This window comes from Prunus mume, linkage group LG8 (genome assembly GCF_029339155.1).
Source record: "Prunus mume cultivar Tortuosa linkage group LG8, ASM2933915v1, whole genome shotgun sequence".
In the NCBI taxonomy this organism is placed as follows: Eukaryota; Viridiplantae; Streptophyta; class Magnoliopsida; order Rosales; family Rosaceae; genus Prunus; species Prunus mume.
Window position 1 is genome coordinate 8,992,268 of NC_142705.1, and position 18,864 is coordinate 9,011,131.

The 18,864-nt window shown below is 38.0% G+C and overlaps 2 protein-coding genes across 2 annotated transcripts; one reads left to right on the plus strand and one right to left on the minus strand.

The window, feature by feature from the left end:
• The first annotated feature begins 1,727 nt into the window (after positions 1–1,727).
• On the plus strand, positions 1,728–2,621 carry LOC103339834 (zinc finger (C2H2 type) family protein). The gene is made up of 3 exons (XM_008243190.3): positions 1,728–1,899; positions 1,998–2,106; positions 2,347–2,621. Exons 1-3 carry the CDS (start codon positions 1,815–1,817, stop codon positions 2,507–2,509), a joined length of 357 nt encoding a protein of 118 aa, XP_008241412.1. The 5' UTR covers positions 1,728–1,814; the 3' UTR covers positions 2,510–2,621.
• A 3,895-nt stretch (positions 2,622–6,516) lies between these two features.
• ABCB1 (ATP binding cassette subfamily B1) lies at positions 6,517–12,967 on the minus strand. The gene is made up of 10 exons (XM_008243189.2): positions 12,160–12,967; positions 12,015–12,069; positions 11,737–11,912; positions 11,421–11,621; positions 11,012–11,271; positions 10,611–10,927; positions 10,263–10,486; positions 9,096–9,469; positions 8,256–8,970; positions 6,517–8,000 (listed from the first exon to the last, which is right to left on the minus strand). The coding sequence occupies exons 1-10, from the start codon at positions 12,661–12,663 to the stop codon at positions 6,711–6,713; spliced, it is 4,116 nt and encodes a 1,371-aa protein (XP_008241411.2). The 5' UTR covers positions 12,664–12,967; the 3' UTR covers positions 6,517–6,710.
• Between the last annotated feature and the right edge of the window lie 5,897 nt (positions 12,968–18,864).

Genomic DNA, 18,864 nt, shown 5'->3' on the forward strand with positions numbered 1-18,864 from the left:
ATGGCAGACTGTGATTGATTTGTAAGGAGGAATAACTCTTTACACGCAAGGAACCAAGTATTTTCCATAAAGAAATCTCATATATATTATTGGGCCTGAAAACTGGGCTTTCATCCCTCAACATAAGCAAAGCTCTTTGTAGGGGTTTTTTTGTTCCAAGCCTGACGAATGAGCTTTGTTGTAAGAAGATGACGAACAAAATCCCTCAAATGCCTGAGTTCGAAACCAAGCTCCCAAAAGAGTTTTTAGAAAATCTGATGAGATTTTAAAAGAACACTCTTAGGTTCACTTTACTAACACCCAAATAAGCATGATAAATCCACTAATGGCTTAGCCTGAGGAGCCTGTGGCATAAGAGGTAAGCTTTCACAAGTTTAGCAATTTGAGAGAGAGAGAGAGAGAGAGAGAGAGAGAGAGAGGCATGAGTTTCTTATAGAGAGCAAGAGCCCGAAGTGAACAGGGGAATATTAGCACGACTTCTATCCTAAAGGGGAGAAGAAGAACGAACGAAAGAGGGGATTGGGTGTCTTAAGTGAATTCTTAAATGCTTGACAAAGCTTGGTCAGACTATCAATGGTTGGGTCTTTTTGGGTAGCAAAAGCCCTCTTCTATAGGCTTCAAGAACCCTTATTTTGTCTGGTCTTCCTCTTCCTTTTCCTTTGGCAGTTCCCTACTTAGTCCTATTTTGGTGAAACTCTCTTATGGGTAAGGAACCCTTTGTGGTTCCAACGATTTTGACGCAACTGGACCTCCCTACAATGGTGAGGGACCACTTTGCTTTTTCTCAAAGTTTTCAAAACAGAACTTGTAATGGGGAAGGAGATGGGTGGAGCCTTTTGTCCGATGGGTATTTTCCCTTTACCCATGAATTTCTGCTGGTTCTTGCCTTGGCCCTTTGTCTGACTTGTTTGGAGTCTCATTAAAGGTGGAGCACGATGACAGCTTTTCTACAAGCTGCTGGGCTGGGCTTGTGTGTAACGTTGGGTTGCTGGCCTATTATCTCTAGTGGATTTTCGCCAAACAGCTGGAAAGGGCTTTTGCTAATTTCTTTGGGGTACTCAATTGATGTGGGTTGGGCTAAATATTTTGGAAAGTTACTTGGTGTCTTCCTAGAGCATGGGGTAATTTTTTTTTCTCTCTCATGCTAATCCATGTGCTTGAGTTCTAGGAACGAGCTTGAGTTTTAAAGCCTCTAAGTGGCTTAAAAACTTGCGTCCATTGAACCCTCAATGGGCCCTGTAATTGCTCGTTTCCTTCCATACCACAACCTTCTCAGTAAGCTCCAGTTAATTTTGTGACTTGGGCCCACTTAAGCTCGTGACATAATTTGGTGTTAGAATAGTGGCTCTTGCATGATATCTATGCTCGTACTTGGGGTTTTATTATGCAGTGATAGGCTATAATTGGGCCAAGTAACACCGAATGAGCATGTGAGCGTGATTTTGTAATGTCAGCATGCTCTTGGCCCCTTCTGCACGTGCTTGCTTGGCATGATTCGTGGCTTGTAGCTTGTGTTGGCGGCTCTTACAAATTCTCTTTTGTCTCAATTGAGCCTATTTTGCATTCAATCACCTGTGTTGGGCCAAAGATTAATTTGGGTTTAGCCCTTTGGATTTTTGGGCCTCAACACTCTTATATCATCTGGGCCTACAAATTGGGCTCTTATAGGTCACGATGCGACCGACAAGTCGTCCAGATAAACTTCGAAACGGCACCGCGTATTACATCCCCTCTTTTACTTTCTAGGGTTTCCAGTGAAGCCAAACGAAATCCCAACTCGCAGTCACAGAAGCCAGACTTGGGAACCAAGAAAAATGGGAGGCAAGTGCCCACACAGAAGCGTCAAGAAAAGGAGATACTCTCACAAGACTCACCGCCGCGCCAAATTCCTCGTCAATGATATCCTTTTGTTTTATCCCTCAATTATTATTTTTCCTTTTATTTGCATTTTCAATTTGTGAATTGTGAATTGGTTCCTTGACTGAGAATTTGATCACGGGATGATATGGTGTATGATAGTCTGAATAAGGCAGATGAGCAGACGAAGCCATTGCCTCCTGATCAAGATCTCCCTGGGATGGGTCAATTCTACTGTCTTCACTGCGAGTAAGCTTTTCTATTCTTTTTTTTCTTTTTCTTTTTTGATGAAATGGCCCCAAGAACAGCTTTTCTATTCTTTTGCTTTTTGATTTTCAACTTAAAAAATGTTTATCTTTGTCTGTTTGGTTGCTGAGAACAGAATAGAAAAAAAAGACCCAGCTTTGAAATTCATATCCAATACTAGTTTTTATTAGCTGGGTTTTGTTCCTTTTTGGTAAAGTAAGTAACTTGATGTTGAAATTGCAGCCGATACTTCAATAATGCGGCGGTGAGGGATGACCATTTCAAGACAAAGCGTCACAGGAGGCGTGTAAAGCTGCTGATGGAAGCACCACACACCCAGCTGGATGCTGATTTAGCTGCTGGGATGGGTATGCCCGATAATGGTCCCAAGCTTATGTCTTTCTGAGCTTTCTTATTTTTGCTTTTATATTCCTTGTAGTTGAAGATACATGATACATGCTGATGTTGTAAGAATGGTTTCTCTCTATAAGAAGATATAGTTGTTACTTGTTTGTGAAGTACAAGTGCACGATTTTTCACCAGTTTTCATCTTGGTTTTATTTATGGTCTCTCTAGTTGTTTTTGGTTACCAACTAGAGGGCCTCTTAGTCTAGCGATACTTGCGAGATCCTAAGTTCGAATTCCCCTCTCCTTATATAAAAAGTTTGTTCTCAGTTATCTTCTTTTCGCGGATGTGCATCATTAGTCTAATGCCTGACATAGGACAGTTATGTTTAACTGCAAGTAACTGCACATGTCTACTTGTAATTTTGGGTCTGCATTGGCACAAAGTTCCGCTAGCAGTTGCTCTTCTGCTTTTCCGGAATCTTTCTTCCGGAAACTATCCCAGTCAATAGTAGGTTCTGAGGTCGATAGGCATCACTTTCTCGATTTCAGTAAACCTGTGCGGGGGTAGGGGCGGATGTAGCCAAGTGGATCAAGGCAGTGAACTCATTTGGTTGCAAATGGGATCAACAGTCTCATATAGTCATTTTCTTGAGGATTACAGTGCAAGGTATTTACATTTGGGGGATGATTTTGGCATTCCAATTTAAGGGTGATTTTGGCACTCCAAAATCATCCCCTTTTACATTTTCCAGCAAATAGGGAAGTAGCCTTAGGCTCATAACCCCACCCAGTGCAGACCAAATCCATGAACTCCTTATTTGCTAGAAGCTTTAAAGCGAGATTGAAAGTAGTTGGTTTTTAGGTTCTCTGGTTGTAGTTGCTGTAATTTCGAGCATTTTGTCAATTCCCAAGTCCATGAATGCCCCATTCAGATATGGAGTAATATAACTCTTATCTCATTAAGCTGGAAACAAATGCATCCAATTATATACTTCACAGGCCTCCTCATATCTTGTCTTGTCTTGCACAAGTATTGTTCTGCGGACTCTCAAGTTTCTATTGCCTCTGTCTGCAATTAGGCAATATAATGGCCAAAGCTATTTCTTCAATTAAGATTCCCTACTTCCCTATGATTTATGCAAAGTATTTGTCCATTGTTGGCCGTTATGAAATGATACTAAGGTGCATTTCAAATTGGAATTTTAGTTTCCATCCGAATCATCAGTTTTCTGAGATCTGAGATGCAATTTCTCACTAAATGCGTTCCAGATCTCTGGCCGCCTCTTGCCCTCAAAGTCAAAGCTAAAGCTTTGACCAATTTTAATTGATTGGGTGTCAAATGGTTCGGTTGGTTCAGGTTGGCCTAATGGGTCGGGTTAGCCCAAAGGTGTATAAATAATAATATCTCAAAGAATGAAAAACATCTTCTTCTCTATGCAGAAAATCTGCAAGCCAACAACATAGGCCACTTGAATACACTGCTTTGGAATTGTTTTATTCATCAATGCTCTAGTGAAGCTAAACTCTTTGCTTTATTCATCATGCATAATGGAATTGGAGATGGGCTGCCTCAGTTTTCATTCCTGCTACGCCACCAGGTTGCTAATATGCCTATATACAGGGTCATAGTTCCAAATGAATAGAAGATGGCCGCTTGGTGTAGAAGCTGAAGAATTGCAAGCTTTAATCGCCTACACCCAAATGAACAAGTCCACCAACATGTGGCAAAACCCATAAATTTTGTATTAAGAGGGTAAAATATGAAGAACTTTTAATCCAATATGGTCGCTATCAATGTCTAGAATATCAATGGTTTAAACATAAGGTGTGGTGCGGTTGACAAACTACCACCTCCAACTAGCGAGCTATCTAGTGCCTCAATAGCAGGGGTTTGAAATCCATTAGAAGCACTTTGTGGCCAAAGGCAAGCCGAACTCGAAAGTGTATAAATAATAATATCTCAAAGAAAAATGAAAAAACATTTACTTCTCTATGCAGAAAATCTGCAAGCCAACAACATAGGCCACTTGAATACACTGCTTCGGAATTGTTTTATTCACCATATATGAATATTTCAACAGTAAAAAAGTGATCTGTCAATACATAAAGTGTTAGATGAGTGGCTTTAATCAGTCCCAACCACTACTGGTACCATAAGACCTGCGAGGTTGATTATATCAACTGCACCCAATGTCTTTGTCCGACCAGCTCCAACGGCAAATGATGACTTCTTTTTTTCTAAACTCTCACACATACTATATGGATATTAGGACTCGAATCCGAACAACAAGCATTAGTGGGTCCTTTCCGAATGATGACTTTAAGAATTCTAAAACACAACATATTTAAAAGTAGCTTGACATTATTATTGCTAAGTTGTTTTTGTGAATCCCAGACAACTACCGTGGGCTCATTATACTACTAGCTCCTCTAGTCAACCAGAATTTTTATTTTTATTTTTTCATTTTCAGAGCAAGATAGAGTAAATGAATTTGACCGTAAGCAGCCCAAGCATTGACAGAAAAAAATTTTTGATAAAAAATGAAATCAGTACACTCGGGTTCAATTCAAATGCTCTGTCCAGTGTCCATAGTCGCACTTGAACCCTTTTCAGAAATGGAGAACAGCCTATTGTTGTGTTCCAGCTTGAAGAGGATAATCATAAGCTTCAGGCATTTCTGTCTCTTCCATTTGTTTCTCACCTTTTCCATTTCTGTTGCAGACAAGGAATATGAACTTTGCTATGAGTAATAGCAGTCTGTTATCGTTCCCACCATCCCAAAAAGAGAGGATGCAAACAAAATGATTCAGGTCAATAAATAAAGCAAGGAAGACTTTAGACTCCAAAACAAATAGAAGGGGTCACAATATGGGCCACTGCCATCAATCTCTTCTGTGGAGTAATTTTTCCGCGTCATTTTACTGGTGTTATCAATCCATCCATGTTACCCTAAAATATAAACCTGTCACATATTCATATCCTTATTTTCTTTGGGACAAAGAGATTAGGTGTGTCCACTCCCACGCATGTCGCCCATAAATCTAAACACCAAAATCTTTCTATGATCCTGTCATTTTCCAATGCCATATCCTCTTTCTCTCAAAGGCTTGTCAACTACCAGCCACTGTTTTGAAGTATTAATTTTCCCTCCACCTCTTGGGTCTTTGTCTATTTCCCCATCTTTATTCAGTTTTCCCCCAATTGATGTTGTCTTTAAACTCATGCACATGATGGGCAACCACCATGTGAATGAGCTCTCAATAATTCTGTCCCCCACAAGCTCTATCAAATATGCATGCATGCCCTGTTGAGATCAAGACTGGACTATTTCACAAACCCGTTGGACCAATCATGTTCAGAGTTTGGATAGTGACATGTAATATATAATCAAAAGCATAACATGCCATTCATCCTAAGGTCTACATCCCGAGGCCATCATACCCATTTTCTGTGCGATCAGTGTCTGAGAGTGATGGAATTCTAACATATCCTTCAGACATGCTCAAATTGCAAGGCTGCTGATCATTGTTGTGACTTGTGTGAATAACAATTGGCTTCCGGGCAATATTGAATTTGGCAATTAAAGTTTGCACACATGTGGGTTTTCTAGGCCAAGTTTTCATCATGTTCCCAGAGGTATAAGATTGGCATCAATGTTGCCAGGGCCCAACATCTTTCACCAGTCTAACATTAATTGAAGGGGCTTGTAACTCAAATAGTTAAAAACACTTACCTCTATATCCGAGATTCAAAGTTTGATTTTCCCCTCCCCAAATATCCCTTGGATAAAAAATTAAGTATATAAATAAAAAAATAAAAAAAACATTGATCGGACCAGGTACTTTATGCCTACATATGTACCTATCGAGTCTTTTCACCTAAAAGCTTAAACTTTGGGAATAATGGTAAATCAATTATCACAGAGGAATTTCACTTTTTAAATCGTTTGGACCACAACAGTTGTCTAACACCATCACTTGTTTGAAACATTGGGTACCATGTTATGATTATTTCTTAAGAGCATAAGTGAAAATGCACAAGGATGTAAGTTATCTATTTCAATCTTGAGGGAAGTATTTGTCATTATCATTTTCTTCAAAGATTCATAGGGTAGAACATATATGGTAAAAATAGGGGAAGTAAAAGAAAGAAAGATAATACATATACTATACCAAAACAGAAAAACAAAAACAAAAACCCAAAAAAATCAGATGGGGTATATGGGATATACTCCTCTTTACTGGCGTGTGGCTTCACCTTACTTTCCTTCTCTATCTTCATCTTCTCTGGGTTTTACTGAAGAACTTGAACCTGATGCCATTCCAATGGCCTGGGTGTGTGTGAACCGTTGTAGCTGTATCATGCGCGCGTAACACCCATCCGGGTAATTTTTCAATAGATGGGAGTGAGATCCTTGCTCTGCCACTTTCCCATCATCAATCACTGCAATGACATGGGCATTCCTGATAGTTGATAGTCTGTGTGCAACCACAATTGTGGTTTTCCCTGAGCAAGCACGATCCAGAGCCTCTTGAATAGATCTCTCAGACTCAGCATCAAGTGCACTTGTTGCCTCATCAAGAAGCATAAGCTCAGCCTTCCTCAATAAGGCCCTGGCAATAGCAACTCTCTGTTTCTGTCCTCCCGATAGTTGAACTCCTCTCTCCCCAACAAATGTTTTGTACCCTTCCGGCAATGCAGATATGAACTTGTGAGCATTGGCCATATTTGCAGCTTCAATGATCTCAGCCTCAGTTGCTGACTCGTGCCCATAAGCAATGTTTTCATATATGGTTGTAGCAAAGAGGCATGGCTCCTGAGGAACCATGGCTACGTGCCTCCTTAGGGACTTGAGATTGTATTTTCGAATGTCCTTTCCATCAACCATAACTCGTCCTGATGTCGGGTCATAGAATCGCTGTATCAGTGCAATGACTGAGCTCTTGCCACACCCACTAGGACCAACAAGGGCAAGAGTTTTGCCTGCTCGGGCACGGAGGGAGAGGTCACGGAAAACAGGGACATCAGGGCGAGTAGGGTAAGAAAAGTCTACATGCTTGAGTTCAACTTCTCCACGCAAACGATCAGGGACAACAGTAGCATCTGGATCATCAGGTTCAATTTCAGTTTTGCGGTCAAGGAGGTCAAAGACTGATCGCATTGCTCGACCACCTTTAATAAAGTCAGGTGCTAGTGTTAGTGTTTCTGCTGCCCCATTAGCAGACACCATCAGGACCATGAAAACTCGGATTGTCTTTGAGAAATCAGAGATTCCATGCTTTACAAGCCAGGAAGCATACCAAAGACCTAGAGCATAGGAACCGTAAAGTGCAAACTGAGCTATCCCAAAACCACTGCCAGCAATCTGGCCCTTCCAAAAGCACCGGCGTAGGGGAATCTGGAGGTTGCTGGAGAAAAGACCAACAATTTTTCCCTCTGAATTGAATGCAGCAACAGTCCTTACATTGGCTATGGCCTCCCCGGCCAGTTGGGTGGCCTTGGCATGTGCACCTTCTAGGTCTCCAGAGAAACCCGTCATGAACATTTTCTGTTACAGATTCAATAAAAGAAACAGAAAATACAGGAATATGTCAATGGATAATCTATCGTACAACAGTAAAATATGCCTTAATTTAAATTCGAGTATCTTATATTTTCCCTAATTAAATTTTTCTAGTCTGAATGTCATGGTCAGAGTCCAAATAGTTTCCTAATAATTCTACCATAGATAACAAATAAATTCCCAATCTCTGTACATTGTCACCATGCATGCTTGAAGAACTATTTAGGGAAAACAAATTACCTGCAACACTGTGGCTGCAACAACCACAGGGAAGACAGCTATAAGGACAAGGGCAAGGCGCCATTGCAAAACAAATCCTGCAGTGCAAGCAACCAGCATGAGTGCTGTGTTCTGTACAATAACAGAAATCCTGTCTCCAATGGCTGATCTGACATTGTTGGCATCAAGAGCCAGCCTTGCTGCAATCCTGGCACTCTCATTTTCCTCCTGATCAAACCATGCCATTTCATTTTTCAGAACTGCTGTCAGCATTTTCTCCCTCACTCGTTTTGTAAGGTTTTCTCCCACAATATCCCAAAAGAAATGTTGCAGTGTGTTGAAGAGAAGTGCAGCTGATGAAAGTCCAATTAACAAATAGCAGTACTTATTAATCTGTTTGATCATGAAGTCATGGTCCGGATTGTAGTAGACGCTGAGGACAGCACTTAGAACATACGCAAAGAAAGCACTAAGAGAACCACAAACAACAGAGCCAATTGAACCAACTAAAGCATAAACCCATTCAGGAGAGTTCATTTTAGCAAGGCGCCAGAAGGAACTAGCTTGCTCCTTAAAGGGAAGTTTTTCTAGCCGGTAATTGGGATATGAGGCATCAAGGGAGAGACTAAAATCAGAAGTAGAAAAGTCCGATAGCCGGCGTGAGTATGGTGATCGACCATATGAGGAATTTCGGGCAATTATAGGTGAGCTAACAGAGTTTCTGGCACTAGAAGGCCTGAAAAATGAAGACCCATGATAAGTATTGATTTCTCAGCTTAAAAACTATCCATTTACAACAGAGATAAAACAAATGTGCAGTTGCTTAGTCTCAAAAGACAACAAAGAATCCACAATATGTACCTTGCACTGCTCTTTCTAGCATTGTTGAGAGCAGTTTCATGTGCCATCTCTTGCATTCGGATGAGCTTGGCATATACACCATTTTCTCCTTTCGAAATGAGTTCATCATGGGCTCCGATTTCAGACACAGTTCCTTGTTGGAGTACAGCTACAAGGTCAGCTTTGCGAATGGTTGATAAGCGATGGGCAATGACAAGAGTTGTCCTGCCAATCATAAACCGGTCAAGGGCTTCTTGCACCAGCTTTTCTGACTCAGAGTCCAATGCACTTGTTGCCTCATCTAAGAGCAGGATTGCTGGGTTTTTCAGCATTGCCCTTGCTATGGCTATTCTCTGCTTCTGCCCTCCAGATAGTTGCAGTCCTCTTTCCCCTACCTGCCATTTTCAACTTATTCTTAAATTTGTAGATAATTTTACTCTCTGATGTTCATTTTTTTGCAACAATTTTTATCCTTCTTATTTACTCCCAAACACAAACTACAGAAAGAGATTAAAATTCAACAGCAGCTTGGGGTTGGACTTTCAAACTATGAATGAATTAAATGAAAAATTCCTTCTCAAATAATAAATTAATAGTCCTCTCTGCAATCCCACTTGCATGTTCAATTTATTATCTATTTTATCTCCATCAATCACTATCATCAGGCACTTCTCATTTTCCATTTTCTTTATATTTTTTTGTCTTCAATCATATAGAAATAGATTAGTTCTTAGATTTTGTTAAGTTATAGAGAATAATGGAACCCCTTCTTCTCTTCCTTATATATATTGTTTTGTCTTGTACTTCCTGTCATTTAATCTAATAAATATTCCCTTCTACTTTATTTAGTCCATGTTTCACCATGGATATGCAAAGGCCTCTTTATTTCTGCACATGCAGTGTTGACTGCTGCATGTTACTTTCTACAAAATGCAGACATGACCAAACGCTTCCCCACATTGACTTTTTTTAAAAACACCAGCCTAAGATAAAGTTAGGTCTTGTTTGTTGACCAAATCAACCAAAGCATCTTTAATGACATAACAGAAGCAACTATAGGCCATTAGAATTTCAACTAAATCTGGCCCCCTTCAGTTCAGATTCATAATGAAAATTTGCCCTCAAGAATTATAGTAAATATTTACAGTAATTATAACAAATGGTATATTACTATCTTAATTAGCTAACCTGAGTATCAAAACCGTCAGGAAGTTTGACAATGAATGAATGGGCATTGGCAACTCTGGCAGCTTCTTCAATCTCAACTTGGTCTGCATCAGGCCTTCCCAAAAGTATATTTTCTTTAATGGTGGTGGCAAACAGAGCTGGCTCTTGGCTCACAAGCCCTATTTGCTGTCTCAGCCACCTTAGTTTCAAGGTCTTTATGTCATGCCCATCTAGCAGAACTTGTCCTGCACAGGTTAAAAGAGCATTTTCATTAACAACACATTTCGAAACAAAAACACAAGCACACATGGAAATATATGAACTCAGGAGACATTTGGAACAAAAAAATGAAATTGGTGGATAATTTACCTGAGGAGGGATCATAAAATCTCTCAATGAGGGAGACCACAGTGCTCTTACCGGAGCCACTGCTACCAACCAAGGCTATGGTCTTTCCAGCCGGAACATTCAAAGAGAAATTGTTGAGGATGCGAACATCCTGCCTTGATGGGTAGGCAAAGTCTACATTTTTCAGCTCCACTAGTCCTGTAACAGACTCTAGTTCCAAGCCTGCTTCACTATTCCGGTCCATGCCCGGTTTGTGATCAATAATTTTGAAAATCTTCCCAGCTGCAACTTTAGCCTTTGCAAAAGCACCCATGCTTGGGGCAGATTGTCCTAAAGCCCTGTGGATCAAAGAGAACTATGAGCAAACAAAATTTAATTAGTAAAACCTTTTGAGAAGAAAACACATGTAACATGGTACTTACAGTCCACCTATCATGACAGCAAACATGGTAGCTATGGCAAGACCTCCATTGGTGAAATGATGCCTAACAAGATAACCCCCATACCAGAGAAGAAGTGCATAGCAACAGAAAACAACAAAGTAAGTTGCTCCAAGTCCCATTCCTTTAGCAAATCCACTCTTGTAACCAAGCCTCTGAGCCACCTTCAATGCTGAGGAGTATGTTTGTAGTGCTCTTGATTCCCCAACGAACGACAAAACAACTCGAATTTGAACTACAGTCTGCAATTTGGATAAAAATCAGCTAAACCCATAAACAGAAACAGCTCAAATTTGCCACAAATGAAGTGAAAAAAGTTGTATTCTCCTTAGTTTCTAGCAATTGAAACTCAGAGGCAGATATGAGATAATAGGAACTTGCATTTACTGACCTGTTCTACAGTGTGTCCTGCTTGTGAAAGAGCTTCTTGGCTCTTGCCTGAGAGCTTGCCTAATGTGGTGGTATGTATGGCTCCAATTACAGCTATTAGAGGAACAACAGCAAGGGTGACAAGAGCTAATTGCCACACAGCAGTGAATCCCACCACAAATCCAGACACAAATGTTGCCATGTAGTGAATGAAATTACCCAACTGCACAAACAAAGCAGAAAAGCAAACATGTTAGCCTGAAAAGGAAAAAAAAAACCCAAATGGGAACCAAGTGACCAAAAAGAAATTTTAAGCAAAGTTCTGGGCTTTGCTTCACCTTCTCGCTAATGGCGTCTTGGACCATCACTGCATCGGTGTTAATGGCAAAAACGACGTCGGAGGTTCGAACCTCTGTATCAAAGTACTGAATGTCCTGGTTCAGAGCAGCTTCAAGGTACTTGATCCTCATTTTAGTTGATTGACGTTCTCCCGTCCACATCCAGCAAGAAATCTCTGCAGCCAAATTAGCAAAGGTCTTTCAATTACATAAACAAAACCCAGAAATGAAAAACCATAATAAGAAAGGCAATTGAGCTAAAGAGAAGAAAAGCTCACCCGCCCATGAAGATGCCCATATTGCAGCTCCAACCACAAGAAAATACAATGCATACTGCAAATTCACAAAGACACAGACAAAAGAGAATGAGGTTTGATCACATTCAAAGTGTTAAGAACATGAGATAGTGAATTATAACAATACCTTCAAAACCTCTTGCATCATCTTATCCATGTCGTTTGCATTTGCACCAAAAGAATTAACAAGATCGGCGAAGAAACGAAGAAAGATAGGCAAAGAGCAACCATGCACGATTGCTCCAACAGACCCAATTGCCATCAGAACATAATCCAACCCATCAGCAAATCTGAAGAGCTCTCCAAACCCAACTGAGGGAAAAGCCTCAGGCTTTTCACCACCACTACTATTACCTCCATCACCACCACCACTAGAGTCTTTTTTGGGCTCAGAGCTCTCCATTGCCTCTCTTCTCTCTGCCTTGTTCACAACTTCTTGAGCTTCCTGGTCCTCTACTCTCGGGTCTCTGTCTAGAGCTGCTGCTGTTGTTGTTGACGGTGTTGTTGGCTTTGATGGGTTGGTTTTAAATGGGTCAGAAGAAGGCTCAGCGTCACACACCAGCTCAAGGCCTTGCATTTCGGACCATCTCCACTGCTCAATCGTCTTTATCCCCTGAGAATCTTGTGACATTTGCAAAATTCGTAGCTTTATGAGCAAACCAAACTCTCTCTCTCTCTGTCTCTCTCTCTCTCTCTCTGTCTCTCTCTCTCTCTTCTCTGTCTCTCTCTTTATTATCTCAATCTACCTGGTGGCTTTTGAGCTCATGTCTTTGCTTCCTCACTTTTCCAAATCTATTAATTTTTAACCCCCTTTTGGTTGTGTTTTCTTCTGCTTTCACTACGCTCATATTTTGTTGTCTTCTGAGTTTTTCGTGTTTCTGTTTCCATTGGTGCTCAGTATATTTCGTGCTTTGGTGTGTTACGGTTGGTGGGATTGCTTCACTTTGCTTCTTCTGTAAATATAAAAAAACACTAAACACCACACACAGTGACAGCTTGGGTAAATTGAAGAGAGAGAGAGAGAGAGAGAGAGCAGAGGAACAGAGAGGGATTTTCCACCCGACAAACAACACTGTGTGAAAACTTAAAGATGGGGTTTTTTGACCAAAACAGATTCAAAGCAGAACACCCAATAGAAAAAATATTTTAAAAACCCCCAATTCTTTATTTTTATTTTTATTTTTATTTTCCTATTTTAAATCACATTGACAGTTGATTCTTAATTCCCTTCTTGCTTTGGCTTCTTCTGCAAGTTAAATTGTAAAAGCACGCACAAGAAAAAAAATTTCCCTTTCTTCCAAAAGTTCATACCTGCCTTCCTCTCTGTCTATCTCCTGTAAATCCGGCGTTTTTTGCTACTCACTGTACCCTTCACCACCATAAATAAAATAAAAAACTTGATTAATTATTTAAAAGCAACCCAAACAGACCCTCCACTATAAATAATGAAATTATGGTTCCATTATTATTCATTAGTTATGGCAGTGGTACATTTTCCTTGAATGTTGACTATGGAAACTCTGGACGGTGAGCTAAGTTTTGTCAATGTAAACTCTGCTATTTTGCCATAAAGCTAGCTGCTTTCATTGAAAAAAAAAACTCTGCTAATTCTGCTGAAATGAACCCAATTTGTAATTTCCATGTTTGCCTTGATTTTTGAATAAAAAATCAAAGTGGGATTTCAGGAAATTGTCAGCAAGCGGTGGACAAATCTGAGGATTCCTCTAATCTTTTCAGAAATGACAGCGAATTATTGGATTTGTTTAGGTCCAAGTATGAGCTTCTGTTAAGTTTGCAGTCTAAGTAGTGATTAAACTTGAGCCACTGTGTTCAGAGACTTTGAGAATTCAGAGAAGAGAGCATAAAAAAAAAGAGGTGGGTTGGCTTCTAACCACGCTTTGAGTTTAATAAATGAACTGGGTTGTGAGTCAGCTCCTTTTTTAGCTAAAATACAATAGACTGACTGCCGTCTGACACTCTGAAAATACCTTGGAGTTGCAATTTTTTAAGTGTTGTTTTTGTACTGGGATTGTGACCATAATTTTATCTTCTGTTTTTTGTTTGCCTGATGAGAGAAATTTAATTAGAAATGAGAAATTGTTGTGAGGGTTAAAATAAAATAAAATAAAGCATTTTAAGGAATAAAGGAAAAGTGAGTTTTGATATCTTTCTCTCTTTTCACGCTTACAGTACTGTCTCTGGCTCTCCCCTCTGCAAGGTTCTTTGTGGCAAGCCTAAGTTTTTGCCTCCACCCACGGGCGTTTGTCGAGTAATGTAACTCCTGCCTTAGAAAATGCCACTTGTGTTGCAGTTTTTCACATGTTATGCCATTCACCCCATGGATTCTGAGTTTTCTACATGTCACACACAACAAGCATCTCGATCCTCCGCTTGTTTTTTTTTTAATGCTTTGATTTGCTTAATTTTTATTCTAAACATGTCACTTCGTTAAAAAATCATCTAATGGCTAAAATATTGACACCTCACATTAAAAAGAAAAACAAAATAAGTATCTAAGTCATCTTTGCGTCTCCTTCTCCCAATTCTTCTTCTTCATCATCATCATGTAATCTCTGTAATTGAAAAATCACATTCATAGCAATAAGAAGTGAGTATAATTGAAGTCACCAAAAATTCATGCTTGAACATTAATTGTACATAAAAAGCAATTTGAGACTTTATTTGAATTCTTATTCCATCAATTAGACTGTAAAGTTTGATTTGATCCCTAAATTAATGCACGTCAAAATGGAGAAGAAGAGATGTCGGTGAGAAGAATTTCTTAGTTGGTGTTTTAGCTTGTAAAAGTGATGACGCAAATTTAAAGCTGATGATCTAAACGGAGCTTGCTGCATGTCTATAACCAAAATCAGATTTTTGCATGGAAAAAAATTTTGGTGACGAAAAGATTGATGAGCGATAAGATTTTGGGGCTGGGTGGAAACCTGCAGACAAGGAAGGAGGAGGAAAAAAAACCTGCTAGAGACATTAGTTTAGGCGTTAGTTAAGTTAGGGTTTTTTGTTTCATTTTTAATTAAGCGTAAATTGAGTTTTAATTTTAAGGATGATTTGTCTAATTTAAATATCTTATATTAAATTTTAATAAGATGACATACAGAAAGTCAAGTAAATTATGAAAAAGAAAATCAGAGCAAGAGAATCCGGATCCACACAACAAACAACACCTATTTATTGATGTGTTCAGTTGTTTGGTTTTTGGTCATATTTGTTGCATGAATGCCATAAATAATTATGCCGAGTTCTTTTCTTTTGTTTTGTGGATGAAGAATTTAAGTTATTGCTGACAATGAGTTATGTTGCATCTAGATTAGTTATGATTATGTTATACCTTGTGATCTTGCAAGAAAGATGATCTCATGATTCTATAAGAAATACTATACATTCACAGTTTCTCGTGTTAAAATTTGATTGTTTGTATCAAATATTAACTTGGGATTTTTGAGCATATGAAGAATCCAATTTTTTCAAATAAATTTCTTGCCTTCATTCTACTCTATCTGTGTGTGTAGTTTCATCTGTGTAGTGTGTGTAAATTTAGTATGTTATCACCCTTCTCAATATGAAATCTTTTATAATTTAAAATTAAAAATAAATAAAAAATAAAAATAAAAAAAAGAGTTGGGGAGCCGTTAATGCCATGAACTGGAAAAGACTGAAACCCAACCACAGTTTTTAACATCTGGTGAACTACAAATATGGAAAAAGGTAAACTTGATGGACACACTAACTTTTTCTCATCACGATTGTACATTCTATTTAATGGCACACACCTAACCAATCAGTTGGCTCATTTTAACTAATGTGGACCAGCTCTAAGTACAACAAGAATTGAATAAGTGAAACATTGCCATATAAAAAACTTAAAAAACTTGGGTTGAATATCATTTCGGTTCATGTGTCTTGTTCCAATATTTAGTTTGAGATCGATAAATTTAGTCCTTGTATTTTACTCTATTAATAATTTTATTTGTTTATTTATTTTAAAATTTAACATTAATTTACTTTAATGTGTGTATGTGTCGCACGTGCACAATATATCAACCAAATTGATTAAATTGAAAACACATGGATCCAAAGCCAAAAGCTAGGGCTTGTTCATGAACCCTAAATTATTAGTGTTTTGTGGTCTTGACCATACACACACAATGAATGTGTCCTATGACTGGAATAAGGCAGAGGCACTACAACAGAGGCATTGTCATTGTTATCCTAAAAATATTGATTAGCATTCAATTAGATTCTTAGAACTAATATGAATAAACAAGGTTTGTTAAACTTTAGGTGTAAAGGAAAAGGGTTGGTGAACAAACTTCAATATAAAAGAGAGTTAAATTAAGACTTAACTTTGTTGATGAAAAGAGTGCATATTTTATTGGTAAATTTTTGGGGAGTCCCAGTGAGCATGAAGAAGTCAAATGAAAACCCTCTCTCTCATTGAGAGCTTATTATTATTTTGGGCAAAAGGGGATGACCATTCTTCAGTCTTCCATTCCAGCCTTGTTCTGATGGGAAAGGAGATTAAAATTTTAGGAACCCCAAAACAAATTTACTCAAGTGCCCACTCAATTACTCCTCTCAAAAGTGGTGCATGTGGCCCTCATTATGCCATTTGCATTGTCTTTCTTGTGGTTAAGTGTGCTTAATTTCAGGATTATTTTTTAATTATTGAGATCATGAGGATCTTAATCTACAAGTTAGGATGATTTTCCTTGGGTTGTGGATACAATTACAACCACAAGAGGGTCGTATTGGGAACTTGGCATTTTGAGGGCTCTACATGTGTTAAAAGTGCACCAACCTTTGGCCACATTGTATGGTTATTTTCTATTATCTTAAGGCCCTAGCTAATACATCTTTTATTCGAAGGTCCCATCGGCTATTTAGAGAAGCATGGATGCAAACATTTTCTTTGTCATATTGATAATTTTCCAACTTAGATTTAGTTGAGTATCATATTTCTATAGTAACGACTCCAAACTCGCCGAACTTTTCTTTTATACAAGTGTCATTGGTGAAGGGAAGAATCTAACAAAAAATCTTTTAGCATAAAAATAAGTACTCATAATCACTTAAATTACAAACCTTTTAAAAATTACAACTCGTTTTCTAGTACTTAGACTTCCCAAACACGTCTAATTTTCACCAAAATAAATGAAATTTCATAAAACCAATAAACGTTATGTGAACTTCTCCTTTTTTTATATAATTTATCACTGCATGTGGACCAATTTATTTTTTTGGCCGACCCACGTATATAGTCCTTTTTGCATGGAAGAATTAATGAATAAATATGCTCAACTTTATTCTTTAAATTTTGAGCTGTAAGAACAAGCCCATAACTGAGGGGTCAATTGACCATTCGCTTTCAGTGTTTGAAATTGAAAATAAAAGATAATCGATCGTAAAGTCATATAGAAAAAGAAGAACAAGAAACTTTGAAAAAGTTTTGAACTTCTTGAGCAGTGCAAATTCATTGAAGATGGCTGATAAAGAGATGGTAGGGCACTCCTTGGGCATGCGATTGAAATGGGGAACAATTGTTATTTTTATCTCTTTAAATTAGGACTTATTTTTATCAATGTGTGGAGGGAATGAAAAGCTTTGGAATTGGAAAATGACCTAATTGGGTCTACCTATCTTAGACTCTCATCCATTCCTAACTCCTAAGTTTGACTTCCAATATACTACTGAGATTGTTAATTTTGTGGTTAAATCATATTTATTTTGAATTAAATGTTTATATCTGAGTAAAAAGAGATTTCATTTATAATTCAAAGAGTTTCATGCAAAGGATATCACGAGAACAGTGGTCTTGTTAAAACCTTTCTAGAAGAACCACGTGGGAGAAATATCAAGATAGAAAAGAGTATCACACATGCCATGAACTAATATAAGAATCCAATCCAGACTTACTAAACTATTACAAATAACCAAAACAAACTACCAAATTACTAGATACTTGTTTTGCACACATTTTTTGTCAAGATTAAATTTAGGGAGCTTCACTAATATACCCAAAATAGGGGCTGAAATTATTATAAAAAACCCCACATAGAATGCACTTTAGAAACACGCCTAAAATTCATTTACTACATAAGAAATTGGTGTTTAAGTTTCTATAAATTACATGATTGCCATTTATCAACTTAAAAAAGAAGTCAACACAAAAAATTTAAATAACACCCAAAACAAACCCAACCCAATTTTATAAAAAAAACCCAAACAATTCATTACAAACAAAATGTCTTGAAAACCATAGCTTCATTAATGTGTCATGTTAATTAATGACTGTAATATTCCACACCTTTACTGTCATGTTGATTAATGGCTGTAATGTTCCAGTATAGGGTAATAACACTGCTATTTTCCTATGACATCTTATTTCTAATGCATATCTACCCCTGTAATGTTCCAATCTAGGATAATAACACTGCTAGTTTACTATCATGTTGATTAATGCTTGTCATGTTACTATTTCTAATACATGTCCAACAAAGAAAAGATGAAGAAAGAACAAACTAGACCAACTCAAAACAAGTTGAGCCCAAATTATTAATACTACTATGTCATAGAAGTACGTTGTTAATACTCTGTAATAGAAGTACATTGTTAATACTTTTCATAGAAGTACATTGTTAAACAAAAATAAGATCCATAACTGAAATAGTAATAAAAGATAAATCGATCATCAAATCTTAAAATACATTTCAAAAATCAACTAAAATCCGAAGAGAAACACATAATTGAAGCAAAAGATCAAAAATCTCAAGTCCAAACCAAATAATGACGACGACAATGATGACAACAACGA

Excerpts from the sequence above, each read along its gene's own strand:
- LOC103339834 (XM_008243190.3), top strand. The coding sequence starts at position 1,815 with ATGGGAGGCAAGTGCCCACACAGAAGCGTCAAGAAAAGGAGATACTCT. Across the intron at positions 1,900-1,997 it reads CGCCAAATTCCTCGTCAATG|GGGATGATATGGTGTATGAT; the intron begins ATATCCTTTTGT and ends GAATTTGATCAC. Across the intron at positions 2,107-2,346 it reads TTCTACTGTCTTCACTGCGA|CCGATACTTCAATAATGCGG; the intron begins GTAAGCTTTTCT and ends TTGAAATTGCAG.
- ABCB1 (XM_008243189.2), bottom strand. The coding sequence starts at position 12,663 with ATGTCACAAGATTCTCAGGGGATAAAGACGATTGAGCAGTGGAGATGG. Across the intron at positions 12,070-12,159 it reads TGATGCAAGAGGTTTTGAAG|TATGCATTGTATTTTCTTGT; the intron begins GTATTGTTATAA and ends GTGAATTTGCAG. Across the intron at positions 11,913-12,014 it reads ATGGGCATCTTCATGGGCGG|AGATTTCTTGCTGGATGTGG; the intron begins GTGAGCTTTTCT and ends ATTTGGCTGCAG.